We start from the raw sequence: 23,009 nt of genomic DNA, 5'->3' as shown, positions 1-23,009 counted from the left end.
CCACGAGACAGCAGCAAGCAGAGCCAGCAGCTCCAGCGCCCTTGCCCATGGCTGTTCTTGGGCCCTGAATATTAAATCAGAGCCTCAGAGAGAAACTGCCCCAAGCCAAATTTCTACATCTGTGGATTCAAACTAATGAATGGATTGAGTGACATCACAACTTGCAAGAATGGAGTATAAGGAATTTTAAAAACTATTAGCCCACACTATTGATTTATATCATTAAAAATTCATTGTTCTGGGTCACTAAAGGTTAATACATATATAAAGAATATTTAAGACTGTTTTGAAGATTCTAAAATGTGCCCTTAAACTGGAGAACTTCTAAAATAAGTGAGAGGAATATAATGTGACTGCAGACAAAAGGGACCACTAGAGAGTGTGGTAATATTTTTGTTTTTGAATACAAGGTGTGAATTTATTTTCAAATTTGAATCAAGCATGGTAGAGTGGCTTAAAATCCTAAACTAAGTCATCTGAACTGAACAAGTTCAGAATTGGGCAAAAATAGTCATGACTATGTCACTGCAGTGCTTCTCAGAGAGACCATTTCTTGTCCCTCAAAGTAGAGCATTATCAATGTTGGAGTATAATTAAATTATTTTCTCATTGACTCTTTTAAGGGACATCTAAAAGTATATAAAAATAAAAGTCAAAAGTTATCCTGAATTAGAAGGATAGTGACGTTTACTGGGTACGTAGTATGTGTGGACATCTTGGTAAAGCCTGTAATCTGAAGGACTGTGACCACACACACAGCGAGGGAAATGGAAGCAGAGGGAAGGCAGCTAACTCAAGCCAACTCATACAGGTAGATAACTACGGCGCTGGGACGTGATCCTGGCAGACTGACCTAGATTCGACCATGACCCAACACTGACCGACACCAGTGTTCTTGGTGGGGCTCTTCTGTGCTTTTTTGACTATTCAGAATGATCAGGTTTCAGGTGAATTCAAGACGGTCCATCTAACTAATGGAGATACGGTTCTGAATAATATATGGGTACATGGCGGGGTGAACTGGAAGACTGAGACTGATATATGTGCAGTTTTGATACTATATATATGAAATAGGTAACTAATTGGGAATCTACAAGGATCTCTAATCAACGCTCTTTGGTGATCTAAATGGGAAGGAAATCCAAAAGAGCGGGGATATATATATATATATATGTATATATATATATGTATATATATATATATATGTATGTATGTATGTATGGCTGATTCTCTTTTCTGTACAGTTGAGACAAACACATGGTAAAATAATATACTCCAGTAAAAATTAATTAAGAAAAAAACACATGGGCAGAAAAATCAAGGATCTAAAAGGAAAGGTGGAAATAGTAAGAGTAGCTGTGGGAACACATGGCTAACATGTGTGACCCTGAATTCACTGCTCAGTGCAAACGCCAGTGTGTGTCTGTGGACTTGTGCCTATGATGCGATGCTACAGTCCAAGTCTGACACTTAAAGAGTCAACAATGGCAACAGTAATAATACAGGAACACTTTCCGCCTCCAGGCGCTGAAGGTCACACCCAATTGATTCGGCCTGCGTCCAGGCTGATGGGTTAGATAGAAAAACTGGGGCCTAATAAAGAATCCGGGGCCAGTCTGGGCATGTGTGTTGGTGCTGGGGACTGATACACATAGACGGATGTGCCTCTATAAAATCCAAAAGATGATTTCACCTTGGCTTTTGGAAGATGGCCACTGATCATTGATTGGCAATATCATTTCTGTCTACTGGCTGAGAAAAAGCAGCAGCTTCAACAGGAACAATGATGAGACAAGGTAAATATAGGGCCCACAGGTTAAAAGAAAGAGAAGAAGGAAAAGTAAATTCGGCTTAAACTCTCAACACTTGCAAAGATGGAACCAGCGAGATGCTTTGAAGGGCTGGCTCAGCCATGATCACGCAGCCTGGCTGGTGTCTAATCAGCTTTGAACAGTTTCTGAACATGGGTCATCTAGAATCAGGTAAAGCAGTATCCTATATATGGCCAGAATTAATGGCAGTTCTTGATTAAAAATGGATGCTACCAATGGTAATAAAAGGCCCAGGAGCAGAAGTGATCACAGTTTTATAAAATTAATATTTGAGCACTTACTACTTTGGGCACTGACAGTGGTTTGTGTTTTCTTTTTTCAGGGACTTAGTGATAGCAACTGCAAATATTTAAGCAGTACGTCAATGTGACCAAGCGCCACGCTAATAATTCTGTATGAATTATCTAATCTACTTTGCACAACAATGTTGCTCTGCAGATAAGAGCTGATCCTCAGAGATGCTAAGTAAATTTCCCAAGTGCAGTGGAGAAGCCTGAGTTCAAACAGAGGCAACACAATTCCAGGGACCACGCTTGAAGCCTACAGGTCACGTGTTTACACTATGGGTCATTCCAGCAAGAACCGGTGGGACCAGGGTCCTCACCAGGCCTGAGTCAAGTTCTAGGAGACACTGCCCAGAAATTCAACACTACTCACAACGGGTTGCTCAGAAGTCGTAAGTTGGACCTGGAGGGGCAGCTGGTGGGAGGTGAAGAGAGAAGATACCAGGGTGACAGCCTTAGGTGAACACTCAAGAGGGAGACACGAAAAGGGAAAGATGGAAAGAGACAGGGGCGGGGATCACAAGGCAGACAAAATGGAAATTCAGGGAAGGGTTGGGGCAGAAAGGGAAGCGTGGGGCGGACTCCCTTGGAGAAGGGAGTGAGCCATTCATTCCCCAGGGAGGGAGGGTTGGCTCTAGTTCTGTCAGAATTCCTTGTATTTTCCTCCGGAAGTGACTTCTTTTTTTTAGATCTCAATGTCTTCTTTTATAAAATGCAAGTCACCAGGCTAAAGGATGAGTAGAGATGAGGATGATGCCCTTGAAGTTCTCCTCAGTTTAATACACTTTAGATCGATTTCTTCCTGATTGTAGGCCCCTTTCCTCCCTTTTCATAGAGCATCTGTGTTCCTTTAAAATGTAAGTCTTCTCCCAGTCTCTTTTCAGTTTTACCACCAGGAAAGGTCTTTCTTAAGGATGTGGGAACCAAGCCTTTGAAGTGTAATCCTCAAGAAAAAATGGTGCCTTTTTCTGCTAGTCTCTGTACCAATCAGTAAACACAAGTGGTCTAATTAAACTGACCCATCACCTATGTAAGCGCCTCTAGCATCTTTCTCTCGTGTACTTACAGATTCTCCTGTCTTTGTTTCTGCAGGGTTGGTTTAGTTTCTCTCTCCTACTCCAAGAGTCTTGACCTCACTGGATTAGTTATGGGTAAAGTCTTTCTTGCCTGTTTAACTCATCAGGGACAATTTTTCTTTTACAGGGACCCTGAACAGGAGAATTTTTTCCTCCTGAATCCAGGAAAATGTCTCCAGAAACCAGGGATCAGAGTTCAGTGGAACTCTGAACTAAAACTTCTGAAATAACGAGGGAAAGAATATCCAGGATGCATTAGCATAGTGATGAACATTAACACAAAGAAGAGGAAGTGATGAAAAGATGACGTGTCTTGCATTGGCTCCAGAGATATCCCAGGGCACAGACCAGCAAGGTGACAACAGCAAGGATACCCTTGCAACCAGAAAACAAGATGCCAGGTCATGTCGATTTTGTGAAAACCAAGCAGAAGGTGGTCTTACTTTTCCAGAGCAGCTATTTCTCAAGCTTGGTTTGTAGACAAGCCATTTGTGCTTGGACAAACTTCTCCTGTGACCTTGATGCAGCTAGTCGAGAAGCCCTGCTCTGACATCAAGAGGGAAGGACAGTAGTCAAACAGCAATGGTGTGGCCAGTGTGGAAAGAAACAGAGGTAACCCACTTATTTCTCAACCCCATGTCCACAGCAGCACAATCTACAGTAGCCAAGATATGGGTGCAGCCAAAATGTCCATCAGTGGATGAATGGCTAAAGAAGATGTGGTACATTTACAACGGAATATTACTCAGCTACGCAAAAGAAGGAAATAAAGTCATTTGCAACTACATGGATGGACCTAGAGATGATCATACTAAGTGAAATAAGCCAGAATGGCAAATATCCTATGATATCACTTATATGTGGACTCTAAAAAAATGATACAGATGAACTTATTTATAAAACAGAAACAGACTTACAGACTTTGAAAACAAACTTACGGCTCCCAAAGGGGGAAAAGGGGACGGTGATAAATGAGGAGGCTGGGATTAACAGATGCACACTACTATATAAAAATAGATAACCAACAAAGACCTACTGTATAGCACAGGGAATTCTACTCAACACTTTGTAATAATCTATATAGGAAAAGAATCTGAAAAAGAAAGAATATGTGTGTATCTGTAATTAAACCACTTTAATTAAACACCTGAAACTAACACAACATTTCAAATAAACTATACCCCAATATAAAATAAAAACTCCCCCAAACAACCAACCACCCCCCCCCAAAAAAAACACAGACACACACAACATGGTGTAGCCAGCGTAGAAAGAGACAGATGACATGGTATTCTTAATTCTCACCCATTGCCACAACCAAGAGAGAATGGGGCTGCAGCCATTCAAGTCCTCTTCCCCATGAGGATGTGCTGAAATCAGCTGTCTCCACAGACCTTCGCTGGACCCCTGGTAACTGACCATGGCTGCGCTCAGGGCAGAGGGTACAAGAGGGGAAATGCAGCCCAGATCTCAAGAGGATGTGCTTGCACATTTTTACTTCAGTAACATGCTTTTCCCAAAATGTAGGAAACTCTCTTTCCCATCTGGAAAACATCTCGTTATTATCTATTTAAAGCTAGAACCTATGTAATTAGAGGAGGAGCAGGAGCACTTAAATATCATAACTCCAGACTGAGTTTCAAAAAGGTCAAGAGAGCTTGCCATTCCACTGTGAACAATAAAGTAAAAAAACAAAACAAAACAAAAACAAAACTGGAAACCTGGAACGATTCTGAAGCTCCATGACAGCAAAATTGACAGCTTTGCTTCGTGAAACCATCTTGGGAGATTCTAAGTTTGTTTTGACATCCTATCTTGATCTCCTGTAATTTTTTTTTTCTTGCCATTCCTATACCTTGACAGGCTTTCAAATGGAGATGCTTAGGTGAAAAGAAAAAAAAAAAAAAGTCTGAAGCACTTACAGCTTCTAATCATTCTTCAAAGAACATGGCATTTTAGCATTCTTGAAGTGTTTTAAATGTTTCCAAAGAGGTCTGCTTTGGAGATGACTGGTGGTTGGTGCGTGGAGAAGAACGATTAATTTGAAAATCTTAAGTGCTCTTTGGGTGTGCTGGAATTTTTAAGTGCACCATTTAAGGTACTTGGTTTCTGCATTTGAAGGAGATTTAAAACTATTTAACCTTTCTTAGTTTACAAGAGCTCAAGTGTACCACAGTGGATTTTCTTGACTCCAGTTGCTGCAGTAGTGGGGTATAAGAGCAATTAATCATAGGAAGAAACCAAGAATTCACCAAATGGCGAATAAAAATGCCAAAAGGCAGCACAGGCCCCACCTGACTCTTTCCAAGAAGCAGGGGTGTGTGTGTGTGTAAAGTAGTGACTGAGACTAAATGCTATTAATTTTCTGCCTATATAGGAAAACACAAGGTAATTTCTTAGGAAGCACTTGTCAACAACATAATTATGTTAAGCCATTAGCATAATGAGCCGAGATTTCACAAAGAGTCTCTGAGCAGTTGTGAGAAGCTTGGTTGGGAATGTATTCACCGTGGAGAACAGCATGTGTCTTTTACCCTCTGGTTGGTGTTGTCCATTCACCATTCCCCTGGGGTCCTGGCCTCCCACTCTCCACACCCTGGATCCGTGTATCCTGACCTCCAGATGCATCACTGGACCACAACTCTCAACTCTCAACCCTAGCTGGGAGTCAGGGCCTCCAAACTTCCAAGGCAAAATCAAAACCAAAGGAAAATAATTCCATGCTAACATCGCAAACTTAAAGTTCATGGAGGGCTCCTGAATGGTCACTCAGTCAGCTTCTGGGGATTTTCTCAAGTGTTTTGATTGTGGCCATTTGAAAATAATTTGAAAATGATGGTGAGGGATACTTGTGAGACAGAAGAGCTAGAAATAGCAGACCATGAGGGATATCTCGTAGACTGCTATGAATCCCATGGTGTTATGCGTCCATCAGTGTGAAGTTGTTTCAGGTTATTGGTTCTCCTAGATTTGTCATCATTGTGCATGTCTCAAAGACTGTGCGTGCAAACCTAAACCAGCTCTATCAGAAGATCACTATTCACTTGTAAGAAAAAAAAAAAAAATAGGAAAACGTAAAGCGATGCACGCACCTAGCTACTTGGAAATGAAAACTTTCTGAGGCTCTTTTTCCTTAACTGCAAAACATTAAAAAGAAATAATAAAAATAAGCAATAATTAGTGTTTATTGAAGGCTAGCATGATTGGAATATCTGTGTATATTAATTATTAATCTTTGCAATAACTTGCAATATAGGTACGATGACTAGACTAATTATGAGACTAATTATGAGATTATTTCTCAAATGAGGAAACAAATAAGTTCAGTAACTTACCCCAGATCACAGTAAATAGAGTGTGAAGTGTTAACTGCTCAGTCATGTCTGACTTTTTGCGGTCCCATGGACTGTAGCCCAGCAGCATCTCTGTCCATGGGATTTCCCAGGCAAGAATCCTGGAGTGGGTTGCCATTTCCTCCTCCAGGAGATCTTTCCAATCCAGGAATGAAACCTGGGGCAGATTCTTTACTGTCTGAGCTATATACTAAGAGTTTATCAGAGCAAGAACTGAAACAATTAATATAATTATCTGACAATGTAGTTTTAAAGAATAAATCATAATATTAAATGCAAAAAACAGTCAACCTTGGTTAAATACTTGGCTTGTGCAGGTGCCTCAGTAACTGATTTTATATAAGTGATCAAATTTAAAATTACAACAGTTCACCGAGGCGAGTGAGAATAACATTCTATTATCACTTACATTTTACAGATAAGGAAACTGAGGATAAGAACTGGGTTCAATCAAGAACCCCAGGCACACGACTCGCGACAACAGTATGGTTATTTCAGTGGCAACTCCTGACTTTTTGGCTAAGCCAGTGATTAATAACATTCACCTCATCATCACGGGCTTCTCTGGTGGCTCAGACAGTAAAGAGAATCCACCTGCAGTGTGGGAGACCTGGGCTCGATCCCTGGGTTGGGAAGATCCCTAGGAGGAGGGCATGGCAACCCACTCCAGTATTCTTGCCTGGAGAATCCCCGTGGACAGAGGAGCCTGGAGGGCTACAGTCCATGGGATCACAAAGAGTCGGACACGACTGAGCGACTCAGCACAGCACAGCATATCGTCTTTAGTTCAGGGAACTCAGTGCGCTGACCATACGGCCGGGACGGAACCCCGAACTATCGCAGCACATAAACCCATTCAGTACTAACTACCTGCTTTGGACAGCTTCCCGGTACTTCTGCTACTGGACGTGCTGTCAGCCCTGCTGAGCACCGTGATGCCCCCGAAACTCGCCGTCTTGGTCATGGCCGGCTTGAGGTTGCGGTTGGAGCTGTCGGAGTCTGTGCTGCTCCAGGCCCTCTGGTGGTCAGCCCACTTGAGCTCATTCTCGGAGCTGCTTTGCCTGCTTCCCGAAGTTCTTCCTGAACCATCTCGGTTGCCCCTGGAGCACGGCCGCCAGAAAGAGGCATGGGACAACGTTAGACGCCGTGAGAAGAACGGACACCGAGTGGGGTGGTTCTTTTAAGTATCATCTACGCAAGAGCCTTCTTGTCAACCCTTCCCAGGGCACCTGCTGCTTCCAGGGACACCGCGGACACCTCACTGACGTACACACAGTAACACGTCACACAGAAAGCTCATGTTACAGACAGAAAAACCAAACTGAGAAATGTCACAAAACCCCTCTGCCAGTGAAGGGGAAACGAGAACAACAGGATATAAAATATAACTGGTAACTTCTCTCACGCAGAGGAGAGGGGGGTACATTCTCTGGACCCAAATCAATCATGAATCGATGTTTGAGAGCAATTATGATGTTGAATGAACCTAAAAGCAACTCCCACTGAAAAAAGAGCTCTGTCTTTCTTTTGAGCATTAAGTGATTGGACCATAGAAAACTGGAACACACAGTTCCAAAGAAGCCATTTACTAATTTAGTTTCTAACTTCATGAGAGATATAGATCTGCATTTATTAAGGCTTTGGCAGATGGCACAGAAATCACAGGAATTCCTCTATTAACCTATGGTGAGAATTCTGCCCGGTGAGTTTAACCTTCATGGGCAGAGGAAAGAGCCCTTTATCCCTTTCACATAGAAAAACGTGTGATAATAACAACAACAGTGCAAACACTACACTGACATGAGACTTTCCAAAGAGATCAATGGAAATAACAAAATAGCTCCATAGGTGAAATGACACATTTGTTCAAAATTCAAATAGAAAAAGACTGAATTTACTGGAAGAGATCCAATAGCCAGAAGTCAATTTTGAAGACTTGAGAGCCTTTCTCAGCAGTGTGCAAAGCTGCATGTATTTTACAGAGGAATCTGATGAAATTTGCATTTTCATTGGTTTCCAATTGCTTAAAGAATAACTTGGTTACTGTTTTCAAAGCCTTTTCTGCAGTTGGAAATTATGGATCATCAAAATATTCTAAGATTCTCATGGACTATAAATAAGTAAAGAGGACAAAAACCATGGGCAATACATATAACCCCTAATTTCATATCACTGTGTGATGTGACATAAATCTTGATCCAAACCTCTAAGATGTGAACAGTAGCTTTATTAATATTCTTCTAAAGACAATCATGGACTGTTGAGATGCTAAAAGTACAAAGATCTGACTGAAACACTCACCCACCATAATGTACAGAACGCATACAGAAAATTTCAGATTTTGCCTTAACTTTTTCTTTCATTTCGTGAAAACTTAAGAAGGTCAATGAATCCAAGAGATAATAAAAACAAAACAGCTAGTTTGTCATGAAGATTTTGCACAGTGAAGGGAGGAAATGCAACAGAAAACTCACAAAACAAAGCAATCATTGCCCTGCTCTCCTCTCTGAATGTTCTCTTACAAACATCCTCTCTGTGTTCAGTACCTCAGGGATGGGCTAGTTTTAGAAACGAGGACTGTTAAGGAAGACTATTTTATGAGCAGGAAGTATCAGACACTCACCAAGAGCCAGTTGACTTTAGTTCCTAAACACCTATGAAATTCAAGTAGCCCAGAGGAGACTGAGTAGAGAAAATCTGATTATTTCCCTTTCGATCTCTAAATTCAGCTTCAGTCTTTCCTCATATAACTCTGATTAATTTGACCCACCCTTGACAAAACCCAACTAAAGTTTTATTTAGCAACAGTGAATGTACCAGGGATGTGACAATAATCTCACTTGTCGCTAATATAGACTATTTATTATAGGAAGAGATCTGAGGTGGTCCTTAGCATACAGGAGGTGTCAGAAGGCAACTCTCCGTACAGGGGTGATCTTCACTAATTCTGCTTCAATTATTCTCTCCATATCAACTCTTCACCTCCACGGGAGGAATTCAGACTTCCTCTAAATGCCAGCATGGCTGAGCCTTTCTCTGCAAAGGAGGTGTCGGCCACCATTCCACAGAGCATTTTGGCATGTTTCGAAAACACTGGGTAGCTCTTCTAAGACTCATTTTATCCCCTGGCCAATAAGGCAACCTAAGATTTCCTTAACTTCTACCTGCTCTCCACTGGCTCAAATCCTCAACCCAAGTTAAGATCTGTACATTTCTTTTAAAAATGGAATTTAAGTTTTTGCTTTAGAGAATTAGCATTAATGAGATTTAAAATGATCAATTTATGGTCTCTAGATACTGATACCCGGAAAGCATCTTTTTTACTGCTCTATCCATCTTTCACCTTAATACTGGCAGGGTAAGGTCCAGAGTTGAACTGTATATCTACTTGGCTGTGGGATCATAGGTATTATATCCACAAGCGCCTTCCCATCACTCCTAAGCGCAGTCCTGATTCCCTTCTAACTGGGAATCAGGAAGATGATGATAATGCGATATTTGGTCACCAAGAGGCGCTGGCCCTCTTGTATATAACTATATAGAATTTGACCCCAGACTAGTCAGAGAGCAGGTACTCTAAGTTCTACTTCTGTGCTGAGTAATGTAACTGATAATTTTTATTTTCCTTCATGTCCGAACATGGCTTTTTTTTTTTTTTTCAAACAAAGTTAGGTATGATGTAGACTTTGAATTACTTTCATCAGTGTGTGGATTGCTTTGTACTAAGTCACATTCCTGAGTTTCTGTGCTTGGAAATTTTGGTGGGTTATAGCATCTATATTTGCGATGACTGACCTTAGTAGAAGGTAGTTCTGGCTAGGGACCCAGATTTGGGGCTATCTTTGCAACCCCATGTACTGTCCATGGAATTCTCCAGGCCAGAATACTGGAGTGGGTAGCCTTTCCCTTCTTCAGGGGATCTTCCCAACCCAGGTCTCCTGCATTGCAGGCGGATTCTTTACCAGCTGAGCCACAAGGGAAGCCCCCAAACTAAATGCCTCTAGGGGTCAAGAATTGTATCTCTACTGGTCTCAACAAACCAAGCCATGGTGTGGGACTGCATGAGCACTGGTAAATCATAGGCTTTTCCTGGGCTTTCAAGGGAAAAAATTCAAGGTTATTTTCTTAATCTTCAAGTATGAAAATAAACTGTCTAATGATACAAGAGAAAGGTGTTAGAGATGTTGTTCAACCTAGAAAAGTAAAAGCTTAAAAAAAAAAATAGATCCTGTTTTTTGTTTCTGCCACACTGTAAAGAGAAGAAATGAACTGTTTCTGATGTTGGGGTCATAAGTTCAGATTTACAGCAAAAAGATATATTTAACGCCCAAAATCCATTTACTTTTTTTTTTTTTTTTGGTATTTTCTTCCTTTTAAGCGGTCAATAACTTTTATTGTTTGGTTTGTTTTGCCTTCCCTAATAGTCATAAAAAACACTAACATATTAAATATGTGTGTGAGGTATTCAATATACACACACATATATATTATTTACATATATATACATATACATATATATATATATATATATATATATAGCACAGTATATCCACTTCCCTACAATGGATGCTAGAGATACTTTTAATAAAGTGATGAGAGAATGGCTATAGACCCTTTAGTTCTCTGGCACTCTCTAGCCTTGTATAAAACTATATATGTTTACATAAAACTTTATATATGTTTATATAATTACATATATATGAAACTATATGTACCTATTATAAATACACACATTCCCCTTACCCTACACAGATCTAGATTTTATGTAATTCAATATAATTGGAGACAATCCCATATCGTTCTTTAGAAATAAAATCTGTGCTTGAAAAAATGTTGTTTGAAATATAATGATGGATAGTAGTGGCTAAAAATCAACTACTCAAATAGTTATCCTGGATTTGTATTCTAGTATTGGGAACATATATACAATTGCAACCTGCCAGAGAAATATTAATTCAGTGTAATTTAGCAAAGTTGATTTGGGAATGTGAAGTCGGTGTACTCCCAAAGTCAGCCCCAGAGAAAAACCCAGACAATCAGAGGAAGAACCCTACAAGACTACAGACCAAGCCGTGGTTTGCCAGTCCTGTGTCTTACAGGCCCCAATAAAGCTTCAAAGCTAGCTCGGTAACAAGCTTTACAGAGAAATAACCAAACATATTTCCTTTCATGAACAGAGATAGTTTACACTAATACACTTATAGTTAACATTGATTCCGGCACATAATCTGAAAACACAGTTTTAAAAAAGGAAACCATACCAACCGAAAGAGCTGTCTTTTCTTATAGGTCTCACTGCATATGTTACTGTCTTCCAAGAGCCTACTGGAAATGAAAAACATGGTTTTTATGATATGAAATCTAAGGGTACTAAGTGCCCTATGTCAAATGGATGTGAACCCACCACAGCACACCTGTCTTGCAGATCAACCCCACAGGCTACAGTTTGTTTGCCTGATGTTGAATTTTTCCCTCATAAATGAATGGCAGCCTGATTTGTCCATATCCTAGGATTAACACACTAATACTAGACAAGGGAGAAAGAAGGGAAGAAAAGACAGAGGGAATGGGAGGAGAGGAGAATCAAAGTAACTGACACAGATATAATAGATAATTAAGTAACTGAATGTATCAGTTGTGATTTTTCTCTTTGGATAATATTAAAATTATTCTTTATTTTTGGGGCATAGTGAAATATGACCTTTCAAAGGCAGGTACTCAAGAAATATATTTATTTTTGTAGAGAATCTACTCAGATTTTTGCTTCTGGCACTGTCAAGACTTCTTAACATATGCAATGAGTATGAGTGACCAATTATATGAATATACTCCAATTTGAATATTAGGGACACAAGTGCACTAGCGGTCTTTTTATACAACACACAAATAAATGATTACGATTAGGGAGTAAACAGGGAAAATGACTGGCCAGAAGACTAGGGAACGAGGGTCCTACTAAATGGAATTCTAAATGCTCATTTCATCTTCTGGGTAAGGACAGAGAATTTTGGCCTCAGAATCGTACCTAAGATGTTAAAACTCAGGGATTCTGAATTTACTGTAAATACAGAATATTTGTTGAAATCTGTATGGATTTTTGAGGATGCTTTTAGACAGCTTGTAAAGACTTGCTCACTACTCTCATCCCTTTTTCTACAAGAGGTTGTTCAATTGAGGGTAGTTACTTGAAGAGTTCTAACTGCTAATATGAATGATGGCATTTTTTAAACCAATCCTCTCTAATGTTCAAATTTTCTAAGTACTGGAATTTAATCAAATAGCCTCTGTTTTAATCAATTTTATAGGGGTACCTATTAAGCCAACACCTGAAATGAAATTAACCACCCCTTTTAAAATGGAAACCGTATTTCCAATCCAAATTGCCCATTGTGATGTATTTTAATGTGATCAGTACAGCTAATGTGGAATTCCTTAATTCCCCTTGAAAATATGCAATTGAACCAATGGAGCATTTTAATATCTATATCAGTTTAGAACTATTTTTAGAAGGTACATGCTAAATTTGAAAACCTCTGCTCTTATACACAAGACTTTGTATAAATGTTTTAACCCATTCATGTCATAACCATCCCTTTCCCTACTAACACCCAGCCAGGTACACTCTACAAACTAGAGCAGTTTAGCTAAGTTTTCCAAGTTGGGCCTTTTATGAAAACCAGTAGATTATTTAGAATGAGAAACATAAAACAACATTATTCAAATTATTATCTGTGTAGCTACATACAATGAAGGGGCACGCGAAGTGGCCGATAATACCATATACACAAGCAATTTTAGCAGCCTATTCAATAAGCCAATGAAACTGCAAGTTCCTGTCTCAACAGTTATACTTTTTAATGCCGGGGGAAGGTAACAGAATTATATCTTTGTTAGGACCAGAAGTTGAGACTTTAAATAAGGAAACCGTTGAAAGCTATATTTGGAAATAACTGAGAGGACTTTTTTCCTAAATAGCTTCTGGATATGCTAAATAACATATATGTGAGCATATATATGTGTGCATGCATAGATATATGTATTTATACATATATTCAAGCACACACTTATATATGGCATATATATATATGAATAAACAAGACACACATGACAGACTCTGTTCTTCTAAAGACATGAAAAAGCAAATTTCATTTTACCTGTTTTCCACAAAGAGGCTTTCCTGGGAGCAAACTGACTGAAAAACAAACAAACAAAAAAAGGCATTGGATCAGAAGTTCAGGATACGCTGAGGGAGCCCAAATCCTGGCCTGATTTTCAAACTATTTTTTCCTCCAAGAGGAAAAAAATTAAGAAAACTGTGCAGCATTTTTAGGAAAAAAAAAAAAAAAGAAGAAGAAAAACAAAAAGGTTAGAGTTAGAAGTGTCAACTTTCCCATCATGGTGTCTCCAGGTTTCAAAGAGATTTAGCCCAGGCAACGTCAAGTCGGAAGAAGAGAGGTGCTGTGAATGAATCTGCGGCAGACGCCTGTGAGCTACAGGCCCTGAGCTAGCGGCTTCCTCAGGGGCGCCGAGACCCAGCCGCCATCTTGGGCCGGAGGCCCATGGTGGACGAAGGCAGAGCGTGCAGACGCGGCACCATCCGCCTGGGGATGGGCGCGCTGTGAAACCACAATCCTGCAGCTAGGATCTGGCCCCATGAACTCTCACAGCGTAAACACATGGCCCGTGAGACTCTCAAAACTGAAGAGATGTCCTCAACCCATGCCGGCGGGGAGTGAGCAGAGGAGGGAGGGAGGGAGGAGCTCAGAAAGCAAGTGAGAACAAAAGGAAGCTAATAGGGAAAGGATGGCAAACCCATCTAATACATCTCAGCTTTTCACACAAAAACCCAGTCACTTGCCTTTTAGCTTCCGTTCTCTAGTATTCATGTCTCTGCTATCTTGAGTTTAATACACAACGTAGGGAAGATAAAATTCCCGTTATCATTAGGTGCTGGGGAAAGGCGGATCACATTAAATTTTAACAAGCAAAAAGAGAAGTATTAACAAAATATGGTACAACAGTCGTAAAATACAACTGTGCTTAGGAACTAACATAAAACCGTTTTCAAAGCACTAAGATTTTAACCGCAAACACAGATAACATATGTGTGGATTTTCTAAATAATGAGTAAGTTCCCCTCCTAAAGGGATCAAAAATATGCTCATTTTTAAGAGAAAATAACATAAAAATTAAGAAATAATAATGACCTTTCAATATAGAATTTTTGAATTAAAAATGCTATTAATGTAACCACCTCCCAGAGGCGGGCAGGATGTTGGTTTCTTGCTACATTTTACCAGAGAGATCATTTCCTTCCATAAGCTGAAGGACTAGATTTGGGCATAATGTCCTTTTCTCAGTGGTCTGAGCATTTTAATGAGGGCATCTCTAGAATCACTTCTGTTTTAACCCCTATGCATTTAACATGCATCCTGAAGATGAAGTGTGCAAAAAGTTTGTTTAACAAAAGGCAACCACAGCCAATTAAGCCACAGGCTTTTCAGAAAAATACCTTTAAAGTAATTTTATATTTAATTTTATAAAGGGAAACAAATACAGATGATGTGCCCCTGACATTATTCCTAGGAGGATCTCTTTAAAGAAAGCTAAATATCCCATTGTTTGTACTTCCTTCAGTTGGGTTTCCCAACCGGTTTGAGTCAAGTCTAAGCCAAGTCTTGGTATATGAACAAAATGAGACTATGCCAGATATCCACGATGAATTTAATACTTTGCTACGTCTCAGTTCTTGAGATTGGAAAGAGGTCAATTACATTTAGGATGTTCTGGCTGATTCTGAATAACTGAGACTTGACTATGTCTTTGAAGGAGCTATCAAAGACATGCTGACCTCTTCGGACTCGTTCATCTAATAGCATTTGGTAAGGGAAGCAGCCCAAACTCTTTGAACTAAAAACTAAGGCACGTGCAGATTAAAGAGGATGCTCTCTAAAAACCCAGCTCCAGAGCATCTTCCTGATTTTTGTGGAAAGGTCCTAAAAAAAAAACAAAAAAAAAACCTCATCATCCATCCACTACACTTTTCATAAAGACAAAGACAATTATGGGTTATGATTCAGTAACTGATGAAAATGTATGTGAGTGCATGCACATGTGTGTGTGTGTATTAAAAGAAGCATTAATAACTTACAAATTTTAATAGCAGAGACAGATAAAATTATCACAGTAATTAAGTCCAGCATTCAGAGCTGTGAGGTATATGCATTCTCAGATATATACATAAAGGGCTTTTTTGAAAAGGAGAAAAATGTTTTTGCCTAATGGCTCATAGAATTCTCTTCCACATGCTACCCTCAAGCCAGGTGGTACCTCACACCCTCGTCATCAGCTCCCCATGAAGAAAACCAAAGATAAATCTTCCTTGAATCCCTATTTACACGTAAATATCCTTCAAAAATTACCCCCTAGGCAAAACAGGTCCTTCTCAAATATATTGCTTTATCTACTTAACCTTCCTAAAGGAAGCAACATCATATAGGATTAATCATAAAATAAGTTGACATGCTTGCCAAAAGGAAAGAAGAGTTATATTTCAAATATTTCTGACTTCAAAAGTACACTTGTTTATTATTTGAGAACTAAATTGTTGTGTGCTCTGAATTAAACATTTTAGTTCTCAAATAACAGATGAATTGGTCTTATTTCAAGATACCCAAATTCTCAAACTATATTTGAAAAGCCTTTTCTAGAAAATCCCCAAATCTGTGTCTTTTGATTATGCACCTATGTACAAAAGCACACACGCACACACATACATGCATCCCTTAGCCATCAAGATACATTTGTAAAATATTCAAGAACACTTCTAATTTTAAAAGAAATTTGGATTTTGCTTAAGTATATACATGAGGAAGTATTTTTCTATAAATGCCTATTGTAACTTCAAGTAGAAAAAATAATCCTACTTAAGTATACTGACATTTGAACCTGTTTGAACTATTCTACGACTTAATAACTGGCAATACCTCTGTTTTGAAATTATGTGGATGCTAAATTAAAGACCAGCTTGAAAAAATTATATGTCTATAACTTAATTTCCTTATGCTGGATTCCTTGCATTTGTTTTATAAATGAGTTAATATACTTATTATCTTGTGTACCTTAACAATTTGGGTAGTAATGATCATTTGGGAATCTGGAATTATACAGATAAAGGCTCCCTAGTGGGTCCTGTCTTTATGTTATCGTATGTATTTGAGAAAGTTCATATTGCTGCTGTGCCCTTGAGTTGTGTTTAACAGAGAATATGGTAATATCCTGTTAATACAGGGTGGCCCCCAGGGACCCTTGCCTGTGTGGTACCACCCACGTGCGGCAGAGCTGGTCTGTGTGTCTGAAAGAACACAGCAGAAGGGAATATGTGTCACTTCCAAGATCAGCTTATAGTACCGTGGCTTCCATCTGGGACCCTTTTTCTTTCCCTCTCAGATCACTTGCTCCAGGGAAAGCTAGTTGCCATGTGTGAGGACACCTGCAAGCCTACAGAGAGCCCCACCTCACTATGTGAGAACTGAGACCTCTAGCTGACAGCCAGCCAAGAACTGAGGGTTGGCGATACATGAGTGATTCCTGGAGTAGAAGACCACGGCACCAAGTCTGCAGATGACTCCAGCCCAAACTGACAGCCCGACTGCAGCCTCAAGAGAGACCGCGAAACAGAGTCACTCAGCTAAGCCACTCCCACATTCCTGAGCTCTGCAAACTGTGAGATGAGAAGCTTTTTGTTTCCCTTTTTTAAGCTGCCAAATTTGGGGACCACCAGCAGTAGTATGACTGCATTGCGTCTACAAGAGCTATCAGACAAGGGTGAGAGACATTTGGCATTTTATTTCCCTCTAGGACAGTGGCTCATGGTTGTTCAAGTGTCATGAAAACTTAGAATATGATAAACACTAGAGAGTTTATCCTTAGAAAAATGTACATATGCTCATGAATGTAATATTTTACAGGTGATAACAAGGATTTTCAGTCATCTCTGAAGCCCTTCATGAGTACACTCTGGGTTGTTTTTGTCACACTTAGTCACTCAGTCATGTCTGATTCTGCAATCCCATGGACTGTAGCCCGCCAGGCTCCTCTGTCCATGGAGTTTTTCAGGCAAGAATACTGAAGTGGGTTGCAATACCCTTCTCCAGGGAATCAGTTGGATTTGATCCCAACCCAGGGATCAAACCAACGTCTTGGGCATCTCCTACACTGGTAGGCAGATTCTTCCCCTGAGCCACCTGGGAAGCTCTCTGAGTACAGAAAGCCAATTAAAAAAACCTACTGCCCTAGGAGATCAAGTGAAAATCAGCATCAGAAATGTGCCAGTTTCCCACCTGAATTAGTAAAACCAGAAGTGGTGGCCACCAGAGAGTCTATCAAAGGTGTTTACACCTCCTCTCCACAAGGAGAAGCAGCTACAGCACTGCAGAGAAGGCTGAAGAAATATTTCATGGAATAAAAGGGCTATGACAACAGCTTTGCATTCAGGCTGTCTCACATTTAGGTCTGCTTTTACTTGTTTAAAAAAATAATAATACAGCACGTGGCCACAGAGGCTTTAAACAGGAACCCCTGCCTCCAATCTTCAGCCTGGAACCCAGGTTCCTTACTCTTAAATCTCCTAAACAGGGATGTGAGGAAATGCAGCGTGGACTAGGAGTCAGGCTGACCCCGCCCCCCTTCGATGGCGTCCTATGGGCATGAGGACACAAAAATGAAGGGTGGCAGGGTGAGTGTCACCCCCATCACAGGCACGCAGCAGTGACGCTAGTTGCTATCGACTGGCTCTTGAGTGTCTGGCAACGTGACAAAGACAAAAAGCATAATGTCTGTACATTATGTGGGTGACTACTCTTTGCTTTATAATGTAACAACTCATTCATAAACTATATGGCTTGCCAGAATTAGACTAAGAGGGAGAATGTGTGTGTGTGTGTGTGTGTGTGTGTGTGTGTGTGTGTATGAGACGGAGAGAGAGAAAAAGAGAATAGAGAATAAATTCTCTTTCAGAAAAATTTCTCATCTTGAAGGTCATCAGACAGGAATACTCTATCTCCAATCCAAGATAGGTTTATTACAGTATTATGACTAGAATAGAGCCTCTCATTACTGTGTTCTTGTGTCCAGCAAACACAAGGAAAGGTCTACCACGTGTCAGGCTGTCCTTTGCACCATCAAGAATTCTGACCATAATTAAAGGATTTTCTAGAATCTTCTGGAATTGTCCCTGGACATCATTCAACAATGGCTACCTCACCTCCTTCTCTCACACTCTCCTAATTTGCAAGCTTTGTACCAGGCTATTCAATTCAAAATTGTATTTTAATATATCTAAGAAAGGCAGAGAGGTTCTAGAGCAGATGACAGAAACCCACATGCATGTGAAAGAAGTGCAGAGTGTCATTTCCTCTGTAGTTCATATTAAAGGATTCAGCACAAGGTGGAAGATCAGGGAGGCTAGCTTGGGCTTAAAACCTCAGGGATAGCAGGCCTCTTCCATGTTAAGCATGGATGCCTAGGTGTCTGCTGCTGCTAAGTTGCTTCAGTTGTGTCCGAGTCTGTGCGACCCCATAGATGGCAGCCCACCAGGCTCCCCCATCCCCAGAATTCTCCAGGCAAGAGTACTGGAGTGGGGTGCCATCGCCTCCTCCGCCTAGGTGTCCAAATGGCTTTTAAAGGAACAAATCATGAGAACAAATCACACAGGAGGTCAGATGCCCATGTGACTTAGTAAAGACAGAGAGGTGTTGGCCACAGAGAATCTACGCAAAGGTGCTCCTGGCTATACCTCTGCAGGGGGAAAAACCCACAGCATTTTTTGGAGGCTGCCAAATGCGCTCATAGAAGGGAAAGCCTAGAGCAACAGCTTGTCCTTTCCATTCTGTTGCATCTAAACTCAGTTTTTTTTCACCTTTTAATTTGTACGGAATTTAATCTCATTTAATTTTGGCCACAGTGAGCAAAAGAATTAAAAAAAAAATCTCAACCACATTTTCTTTGTTGGGATATGAACGAAAGAAATTGTTTTCGGATCATTCCCTTGAAAATGGGTCATGGAACAAATTTTATCTGAAAATGGGGTGGGGGAGGGGATGAGTATCTTTATTTACCTTTGATATAACAAAGTGTCCATACTTGCTAAGAATGCAGGAAATTCTGTGTGTGTATGCTCAATTGACTCTTCTCTTGCTTTGGAATTCTTTCTTCTGCACATTGTTGGTCTTAAGAAGAAAACCACTTGGTATCTGTTGGCTAATATAAATATGAAGAGACTTCTGCAAAGCTGGCAACCTCTCTCTGTACTTAGGGTCTATTTTATTGACCCCAAATAGGACCTCTATATTTGGGAACACACACAAACCTCTGGCTATTTTTCGATCACTTCCCTGAACCAAGTCCTCTTCCAGAAGCACCTCCGGTCCGCTGCCCTTCGGCAGCTCCCTGCCTCCAGCTTCCCTCATTCCTATCAGCTTCCTATCTGGGGAACGAGGCTGCCTTACTGCTGACAGAGGGACCGCACTCAAGAGGCAATGAAAACAACTACTCACATCATGTGCAAATATTCTCTCCCTCACTCTCTGATACTCCTCTTCTCTCTCTTCAATTGATTTACTTCGTCTGTCATCTCTAAATGGATGCATTCTGTTTTGCTGAACAGAAAAGAGAAATCAGGAGGGTTACCCAAGGTGAGCAGTTGGAAATCTGCAGTCAAGAAAAACTGTCAGCTGAGAGTAATAAATGTTCACTTAAATAAATGGGGCTTGACAAGTCTTACTCCCTCTGGTCCTGGAGGAAGTCGTGGTGGGTGATGTGTGTGGGGTGTGTGCCATGTGATGGCAGGGGTGCTGTTACTCCTGGCTGTTTCCTGGTTGGAGGCAAATAGCTTGGTGTTTCTGGAAGGTAAGCTCTGAATGTGCCTCAGGTATTCAGCCCGTTTGCTATGTGATGGGTTCTGTCTCCTTAGCAAAGATGTGATACCCCAGGAGGAGGCAGAATGGTGGTGAAAAAAGAGGAAGTGGCAAGTTCAAGGTGGCCATGAGAATAAATGGCTTTGAAAACTTGTGGTCAGAGAAACAGAGCAAGAAGGGGCAGAAAAGAAGGTGTGAATGCCATTTCTCTGCATCCTAATTTGTGTTTTTATTCACTCAGCGACTTACTCTGTGAATTGCAGCTGGGATAAAAGGAGGAACTGAATTCAAAAAGCCTGTCTGTGGATTAGGGTCAGTATCAAGAAAACTAACAATTCAAAGAACCCAGCATGAGGACTGCTCTTCTTCTGCCTTCTATTTGAGTCACTTCCTATGTTCCTATTGCTTTTGCATCTTATCCCTGCCATTCCTCTCCCAAACTCCCTGCACTAACCACATCCATCCATCCATCCATTCAACAAACATCCACTAAGTACACGACATGGGCACATGTGTCAAAGTCAACTCAAGCCATGGTGTGGTTCGGGGGTGGTGGTGGGGGGAGGAGATGAGATACAAATGATGGACAGTTTTTTCTTGTGGCTTTTTTTAAAGTGTCAGAGATGCACATACTGGCTCACAGTGACTCACTGTGGGTAATTAAAATAATAACTTGAGTGTGATGCAGATTGTCTTACCTTTCAGCATTCTAAAGCAAAGTCATTTTCATAAAAGCTCTATTTTCATTGTCAGAGACAGGAAGCGTAATTGTAATGGCATTTGTATGACTTTCTACGGTTCTCCTTATCACTGAAAATGTGTTTTCTTTTGCCATTTACTTAAGTTTTCTTCTTCATCACCCTGGAACCCACCCCCTCCACCCAGAGAAAAGTCTCTCTAGCCTTGTCGAGTTCTCCTGAATAAAGTTATTCTAGAACAATGTAATGTTTTGTCACAAGCAAAAAACAGGGAAGGAGGAAGTTCTGCTACAGTTCGTGCAAAACAAGCAAACGACTGACATGGAAGTTAAAACACGGGAAGGGGTGGGGGGACTACAACATAAACTCGATTCTTTGTTGCGAAGACTTATTTTGGGAGAGTCTGCAAAATCCACCTGGCCTCACCATAACAAGGTTTGTTGTTTACAGCTACATCAGCTGGTCAGCGGTCCGTATTGACAATCCAGCGCAATGTGCACAACGGAAGGGTAAAGCTGTAGGGAGGGGAACGACTGCCAGAGTTACACAGACGCCTGGAAATGCAACTGACCAAGCTCTTCCCATCAGCTCAGAGCCTGCGGCACCCCGACCCCCCCAAGGCATGCAGCAGAGCCTGCGCCAAGCACCACCCATGCAGCCCAACACAGAGCCAGCGCTGAAGCAACCATGACGTGGTCTTTTGCTACCCACCGAATGCCAAAGGGGGAGGTAGGGGAGGGGGACAGGAGGTTGGGGGGGGTTCTTTTCAGAGGCAGGGGAGATTTGGGGGGAGGGGAGCAGGGACAACAGAAGAACGACAAGAACATCAGGCAGCCCACCTTCCAAAAACAACAACGTCAGCCACTCTCAAACTTGAGAACCAACCTGAGTGTCTTCTTTATCAATACTAGAGTTATCTCGCTTCAAGATAAACCGCTTCTGGGATTCTTCACCTTTTTCATCTTTTAAATGTTCACAAAACCTTTGCTCTGGTCTGCCAGCAAAGTAAAACATATCAATAAAAAAAGTTTTTTCCCCTGTTTAAAGTTATTTCTTAGTGTTCTTTCTTTTTTTCCCCCACAGTGGCATTCAAGAAAAAGTTTACACATGGTTTTGATACTTGAATTGCTGGCAATATATGGAGGTAATACTAGGTCACTTCACATGTGTCATTACGATACCTTTGCTTTGTTTGGAATTCAGTCTTGTTTGCTGCATGCTGTTCACCATGGTGGGAGTTAAAATTTTAAAGGCCTGAAAATATATAGTGTGCATTTTCTATTTTCTATGGTTATTTTGACCTCTGTCACTCCTGAATTTCATTAAGTCCCCACCTTTATTCTCTATATATGTTTAGAATCTGGGATTACTACATTAAACCTAGGAGAATACTTCCTATTATATTTTCCCTTTCGAGAGCTTCTGAATGTGCAGTGAGAGAGGGCTGTCTATGAATTATTTCCATCTTTCTTTAATGACAGATGCTCTGGAATCTGGCTCCAGCAGACTGACATCCTTGACCATGTCTTGTAAATCAGTTCAGTAACTGGGGGAAACTGGAGATGTTTAGCTTAAACAACTTAATGCCTGATTAGCATGGGAAAAATGCCCGAAGCAGTTACATGATATTGATTCGTCAATTGATTTTTTAAAGATCCTCTTAATCATCTTGTATTATTACAGGAAAGGGCTCCACTACCCTGTTCATTTCCCACCAGTGTCCCTGCACACCAGAGAACTTGGTGAATGGCTTGTGCTTTGGTTAATCACAGAGGAAGTGCTAAAATGTCCCTCTCTAGTATAGGAGCAGTTGTAACTGATGGCTCTCAAAGGTGTCCCTCAGGTCTGAT

At 40.7% G+C, this 23,009-nt stretch overlaps 1 protein-coding gene across 10 annotated transcripts in view; it reads right to left on the bottom strand.

The window, feature by feature from the left end:
* The window catches only part of ARPP21 (cAMP regulated phosphoprotein 21), a 162,349-nt gene that overhangs the window by 69,230 nt on the left and 70,110 nt on the right, over positions 1-23,009 (bottom strand). For 4 of the 10 annotated variants that reach the window (XM_061127709.1, XM_061127715.1, XM_061127714.1 and 1 more), the window contains exons 10-14: positions 22,045-22,153; positions 20,102-20,203; positions 13,700-13,737; positions 11,811-11,870; positions 7,413-7,645 (exon numbers count right to left, since the gene is read on the bottom strand). In XM_061127709.1, coding sequence (XP_060983692.1) covers positions 7,413-7,645; positions 11,811-11,870; positions 13,700-13,737; positions 20,102-20,203; positions 22,045-22,153 — 542 coding nt within the window. The remainder of the gene's footprint in view (positions 1-7,412; positions 7,646-11,810; positions 11,871-13,699; positions 13,738-20,101; positions 20,204-22,044; positions 22,154-23,009) is intronic. The other 6 variants (XM_061127711.1, XM_061127712.1, XM_061127713.1 and 3 more) reach the window with 6 other exon arrangements.

The sequence above is a fragment of the Dama dama genome, chromosome 24 (assembly GCF_033118175.1).
Source record: "Dama dama isolate Ldn47 chromosome 24, ASM3311817v1, whole genome shotgun sequence".
In the NCBI taxonomy this organism is placed as follows: Eukaryota; Metazoa; Chordata; class Mammalia; order Artiodactyla; family Cervidae; genus Dama; species Dama dama.
Note: the sequence above shows the minus strand (reverse complement) of the source record. Positions and strands in the feature narration are given on the sequence as shown.